The sequence below is a fragment of the Rhinolophus sinicus genome, chromosome 1 (genome assembly GCF_057876585.1).
Source record: "Rhinolophus sinicus isolate RSI-liver-muscle chromosome 1, RSI-T2T, whole genome shotgun sequence".
NCBI lineage: Eukaryota > Metazoa > Chordata > Mammalia > Chiroptera > Rhinolophidae > Rhinolophus > Rhinolophus sinicus.
Genome location: NC_142501.1, coordinates 214,787,323 through 214,793,713, shown reverse-complemented (window position 1 = coordinate 214,793,713; position 6,391 = coordinate 214,787,323). Strand labels below are relative to the sequence as shown.

The window sequence follows — 6,391 nt, the reverse complement described above, 5'->3', positions numbered from 1 at the left end:
GGAGTCCTCAGGTCGGTCGCTCAACACCCCCCCCACCCCCGCCCCGCGCGCCCTGGTTTTCCTCTCCTCTTCCTCCCCCCCCCCCCCCGCAGGAGCTCGGTCCTAGCCGGCCAGCAGGCGGGTGCGCCCCACGCGGGCTGCCCTGGCCTGGTGCTTAGCGGCGGAGGGGCTGAGGGGGAGAGCGCTGCGCCCAGCCAGACCCTGCGCCGCTCTGTCCCACGCGGCATCCCTGCTCCCCAAGACCCGCCTGAGGTTACAGGAGGGAGCGCGGGGACGTTCCGAGATTACCGGGGTCGGGGTCCAGGAGAGGGAAGGCGTAGAGAGGGGCGTCTCGGACCGGACCCTCAGCTCGCACAGCCCCGAGCTCGTTGGGGGACCCAGGCAACATCGTAACGGGCGACTTTGGCTGCGGGACGCTGAGGCCGCGAGGAAACTGGGGCCCGAGCCCCGCGCCGGATCGAACACCCCCAGGGCGCCTGGGTCGCGCCAACGTCCCCACCGAATGGAGGCGAGGAGGGCCGGGCGCGGGCGGTGCAGGAGCCTGAGCAACGCGGGCACGGCCTCCTGCGGTTTATTGATTGAGGCAAGTTCGGCAAAGTGCTTGCAAGCGGCCGAGCCCGGCCCCGACGCGGACAGTCATTTACAAATTTAAAACTCTTCCGTAGCAACGGCTATGTACAGAATCCACCACCGGGCCTCACAAAAGAGCCGGCCGGCGGGTGCCGGCGGGTCCGGGCCGCGCGTCTCGGTGCTCAGAGATGCGGCGCGTAGAAGGCCGGCGCGCCGTAGGTCTGCGAGCCCAGAACGAAGGGCGAGAGCACGGCCGGGCTCGGCAGGAAGGGCAGCTGCGCGGCGCACACGAGGCCGCCGGGGCCGTGCGCCGGGTACCCGGCCGGGCCGTGCATGGCGAGCGGCGCGCCCATGGGCGGCGACGGGCTGAGCGGGCTGAGGCCGCCGGGCAGCCCTGCGCCCGGCCCCGCGCCCGGCCCCGGTCCCCCGCCGCCGCCGGTCGGTGCGCTCGTGTCGGCGCCCGGGTTCTGCTTCTTCCACTTGGTGCGGCGGTTCTGGAACCAGATCTTGACCTGTGTCTCGGTGAGGCTCAGCGACAGCGCCAGGTTGAGGCGCTCGCACACCGACAGGTAGCGCGTCGCCTTGAACTTGTTCTCCAGCGCCACGAGCTGCTCGTAGGTGAAGGCGGTGCGCGCGCGCCGCGGCTTGCCGGACTTGGAGTCGGAGCCCGTGCGCTTCCGCTTGGGCTTGGTCGCCGTCGCCGCGCCCTGCGGGGTCGTCCCCGCGCTTCCCGGCGCCGCCACGGCCCCGGGCGGGCCAGGGACCCCGGGCGAGTTCCCGCGGGGACCGGGGACCGCGGCCTCGTCGACGGTGCCGGGGGCCGCTTCGGCCTCGGCCGCGCCGGAGCAGCCCGACCCGCGGGCCGCGAGGCCGCTGCCACCTCCCCGCGCCTCCTCCGCGCTGCGCGACGCCCCCGCCTCCGGCGCCTCGTCCTCGTCGTCGTCGTCGGGCGCCTCGTCCCCGCTGTCCGCGCTCGGGCTGCGGCCCCCGCCGCCGCCGCTGCTGTAGCCGTTGGCCTCGGCTTCCTCCGCCTGATAGGGGTCGCCGGCGTCTGCGGGCGGGGACGGGACAGGGAGGGAGGATAGGACAGTTAGGACCCGCTCCCTCTCTCCACGCTCGCTCGCTCCCTCCGGCCATTCCCGCTTCCCCCCGCAATGACTCCCTTTTCCCCGTTTCGTCGCTTCTCTTCGTTTATCTGCCTCCTTCTGTTTTCTCCTCGACCCTTTCACTCTCCTTTCCTCTCCCCTTCGCTCGTCTCACCCGCCCGCGCGCCTCCCTTCGTCCGGCCTCCTTTCCTGCTGTCCCGCGGTCTCCGAGCCCCGCGCTTTTGCACGAGCGGGACCCGCCGCTGCCGTGGAGTTTCCAGCGGAGCGAAAACTCAGATCGATCCGCGGTGCAGATACAAACTTAATTAAACTCATTTTGTGTAATGTACAAACTAGTTAAGGGCCATTTAATTTATTTCGGCGTATATTACCCTCCAATTACGGCAAGGCGCGGGGCCAGCCAATTACGGGGCATATAAGAGCCGCGGGGCCACAGGCCTGGGGTGGGTTGCCGCAGGCCACCGGAAAGGGACTTCTGGGCACCAAAATCGGCTGCGCCGGCCCCGTCTCTACCTCAAGGCTCCGGCCCTGGAACTTGTCCTCCCGCTGAGGCCCCTGCGGATCTGGCCTTGTCCAGAGTTCCTGGCCTGGGAGGTGGGGATCCTGAGCAGTGCTGGGACCGTGCGGGGTGGGAGTCCCCGATAGACACACAGACCAACTTCAAGTAGAGGCCCAGCGGTGGCTGAATGTTGAGTCTCGGAAATTTGGAAGAAAGTGTCCTGGGCAGGGCTTGAGGGGCATCTATGCAGCTCCCAGCCCCACCAATGGTTGTACCACCATGAGAGGCGATAGGCCAGGGCAGGCACCCTACACCACGCTGCTCAGTCGGGCACCAAGGCCCCACTGTGGGGTCAGGTTGGCACCGAGAAACCAGGAAATAAAGCACAAATTTGGTCCTGGCCGATTCCTCCAGGCAACAGCAGAAGTTTGGCAGCCCACAGAGCAGGAGTCCTGGCCTCCAAACCCACACCCCATAGCAGGAGCGGCGACCCGGACAGCACCTTGCCATCCAGCCCCTGCCCAGTCCAGGGGGGGTCTGCAGACGGAGGAGTCTTGGCCCAGCTTCCACCCTGAACCAGCAAGAGACTGGGCCTTCCTCCTGGCACGGGTTCCCCATGCGGGTGGAGGCTCCGCGTGGAGACTGCCAGAGCCCCGGCCAGGCAGAAAGCACCAAGGGTCCTTTGCGGCTGCCTGGGCTGCTCTTCCTTCCTCTCAGCCCCACCCGAAGAAGAGGAGTGCAGGTACCCAGGCCCCAGTCCTGCCCGCCCTGCGCTCCCGGTCCCTCCAGCGAGGGGCCGAGAAGTTGGAGGGAGGAAGGGCTGGGGGGGGGGTACCAAAAGCAATCAAGAGCCGGTCGAATGCAATTCTCGATCAATAGCGGCCCCTAATAAGTGTAATAGGTTTTAATCGAGTAATTATCCGAATTTTGACCCTATAATTTAGATGTTCGGGGGGAGTTTGCAAGGTGCTTGAAAGAGATATGCATGCTGCCGTAATGGGATATCGACCGCGCCGGGGCGCGGGCCGCCCCATTACCGGCCGCTTTCCTCCGCTAAGCACATTTCCCCTTAACTGTAATCGAAGGGATTTAATTGTTTTTCCAGAGATAACCAGCATTTTGTCACAATTAGTCTGATTTGTCCAAAAAAAAAAAAAAAAAAAAAAAAAAGAACAGGAAAGGAGGCCTCAGGCGGCTGCGGTGGAGGTGGGGAGGTCACGGGCCAGCCGCTGCGCACGTCTCCTTCTCTGGCACCTACTACCCTCCAACACTGGAGACGCGCGGTGTCCAAACCTGGGCCGGCCTTGCAGTCCTGCGGCCCTGGGTCCGCCCGGCAGAGCCATCGCGAGGCGCGGTGCAGTGTGGGCCCCAGAGTCCGGGTGGGACGGAGGCCGCGGGCGGGCTGCTACGGACCCCGCGCGCTGCGAACTTTCCACCGAGCCTTGGTCCCCAGCCCTCTAGGCTCGCCGAGGGGTCCCGGGAGCGTAAGCGCTTAGACACGGCCCGGCCCCGGCCCCCGCGATCCGGCGCCAGCGGTGTCCTACTCACGCGGGGGCTCAGCTCCAGTGGCGGCTCCAGCTTCTCTGGCGGCGGCGAGGGCGCGGCGCTCCAGCTCTTCTGCGCGCGGTGGGCGCCCGGGGGCGGCGGCGACGGGGGCGCACGGGGCCGGGGCGCACGCGGCGGGCGCCACAGGGCCCAGCAGCACACAGCGGCGTCGTCTGCTATTGAACTTGTTGGGGTCCAGGATGTCCAGCACCGAGAAGGAAGTGGGGCGCGGCGGCGGGGCGGGACGGGCCGCCCCGGCCCCCTCGGGCACCGCGGGCACCGTGTCGCTGGCAGCTAGCGGCGGGGCCCCAGCCCGGGGGAAGGCAGGCAGCTCAGCGTGCCCGTCCATGGCGTCGCGGGCGGGAGCGGCGGGAGCGGGGCCGTCCCCGGGAGCTGCCGGGCCGCTGGCGCTCATGCCGGCCTCCAGCCAATCCGGCCGCTCGGGCCCCGCTGGCTACTGGGCTCCCATCCCCGGCGGCCGCGGCTCAGCTCGTTCCCCGCGCCGCGCCCCGCACTCGGCCAGTGCTGCCTGGCGCTGCCTCTAACGCCGCCTCAGGCGCCCGCCGCGCCCGGCCCGCGCATTTATGGCGACCCCGCCAGCGGCGCCCACGAGCCCACACGCCGCACACACGTGCGCCCGCAGGCGGCCGCGGGGCTCCGCCGCCCTCGTTAGCGCGCGCGCCTAATTGGCTGCGAACGATCCCGGGCGAAGGAGGCGGGCCCCGCGCGGGACACACGGACGGACCCGGGCCGGACCTACAGACGCGCAGCCGGGAGCCGGCGTGTAGTCCGCGAGCCGGCTTCGCGGTCAGCGGCGTGTCGCTGCGCCTCCGCTCGTCCGGAAACGGCGCTCCCGCCTCCTGGGCGAAAGGGGAGGAGACAGTCCGGCTTTTAAATAATTGCGGGATCAATCGGCTGAGGGCCTGCGGAGGCCCCGGGGCGCACGGGCGGGCGAGCGCTCGGAGTTGGCTGGGACATCCTGGCGCGGGACGCGGCGCCCGCCGGGCTCTCCTCTCCCACTGGGCCCCGGCGCTCAGTCCGCTCGGGAGGCGCCGGCGCCCCTCGGCGGCTGGGGCAGGGGGTGGGGTCCTCAGGGGCCGACTCTTGGTGTCTTCGCCGCGTCTTCAGCCCCCTCCCACACGTTCCGTAGAGCTCGCTCCCGCCTCTCTTGGTCGCTCGGCTCGGAGTCTCCGCTCGCATCTCGGGGTCTCCTTGCCCAGGGTCTCTGCCCCTCCATCCCCTCCGGCGCCCACCCCCTTCGCTTCGTCAAATTAGGGCCCCGCCTGGTTTCTCCGCGGGGGGCGGGGCCGGCGGCCCCTCGGGTCGCTCCTTAGGAGCCGAATGGAAAAGGGTGACGGCTGGATGGCCCTCCTGCCCCCTCCCCGCCCCCAAAATGGGGACCGAAGAATCGTACCCACGGCAGGCGACCTGCACAAAAATCGATACTCTTCAAGTAAGGGGAAACATGAAGGCAAGCTCTCCCTTCCCCACGCCGGGACGACCAGGACGCCCTCGGTCCAGGGCTCTATTTGTGCACATTTATCTACAGCGGAGAGCTTCGCACCGCAGACCCTGCTGCCCTCGGAGGGACCGCTGCGGCTGGTGTCCGGGGGCGGGAGCACGGCTCCTCCGCCCGCGCCCTCCTCCCACCACACCTGCTCACGCCCACGAGCGCACCGGCCGCCGGTGGGACCCAGCTGGGAGACTCGTGCGAGTGTCTTCAGGGCGTGCGGCTGTGTGTGACGGGGGTGAGTGTGCGCGCGTGTGCACGAGCGATGTGCGCGTCGCCTCACACTGCGGTCCCCGGAGCCTGCTCCGCGCAGAAGGACGGGTCCTTCGCAATTACCGCGGGCAATGATCCTTTGGAAGCAGAAATTAAAAGTTGGGAGAAATAATGGGGGACCGATCGGCTGTAATTTGGGCCAAGCTCGGACATGCTGAGCCTCAGGGAGGCTGGGACTGGGGGAGTAAAGGCCTCCCCTCTGCCAGCCCGCGCCCTCCCCCGCGTGCCGGTCCGTCCGGAGATTCTAATCAGGCCCACAACGCTGTGTCCTTCCTTGGCAGCACTTGATTATTCTTTATCTTTAAATTATAAATCACCGCTGGGGGAAGGAGGGCGGATAATCTCTCATCTCAGGGAGGTAATTATCTCCTTCCCGCCCCCACCTTCCTGGAGGGACTCTTAGGCTCTTTTCACCCCTCCCCCCAGCTAAGTTTGAATATAGATGTGCACACACATTCACACACACACACAACACACACACACTCATTCACCAGCACGCACCATACATGTGCGCAAATTCATTCATGAGCACCCAGGCACGCCACCTGGGGCACATGACCCACGACGACGGCACTCATCCCTGCAGCCAGCCTCCCCCAGGCGCTGGCCTTCGCGCCGCCCCCCATTCCTGGCCCTGAGCAGCCACGCTGTAACCCCATGAAGCAGACGTGCTGGGCACCTGGGAGGCAGGTCCCAGTGCAGACCTCTGACCTGGCTCCCGGTGGTCTCAGTGTGACACAGAGCCTCACAGTCCCCTCAAGCACTCACACTCCATGCCACAGCGTCTGTCGTCGGTCCTTACCGCAGGTCACCAGGGGAGGGGCAAACACGCCAGCCATGGCGCCCACACCCTGCTGGCTCTGCTCTCACTCCCAACATACACTTTAG

The 6,391-nt window shown here is 67.7% G+C and overlaps 1 protein-coding gene across 1 annotated transcript; it reads right to left on the bottom strand.

Moving 5' to 3' along the window:
- Positions 1-315: 315 nt before the first annotated feature.
- Positions 316-4,093, bottom strand: NKX1-1 (NK1 homeobox 1). The gene is made up of 2 exons (XM_074317747.2): positions 3,724-4,093; positions 316-1,621 (listed from the first exon to the last, which is right to left on the bottom strand). The coding sequence occupies exons 1-2, from the start codon at positions 4,067-4,069 to the stop codon at positions 753-755; spliced, it is 1,215 nt and encodes a 404-aa protein (XP_074173848.1). The 5' UTR covers positions 4,070-4,093; the 3' UTR covers positions 316-752.
- Positions 4,094-6,391: the final 2,298 nt, after the last annotated feature.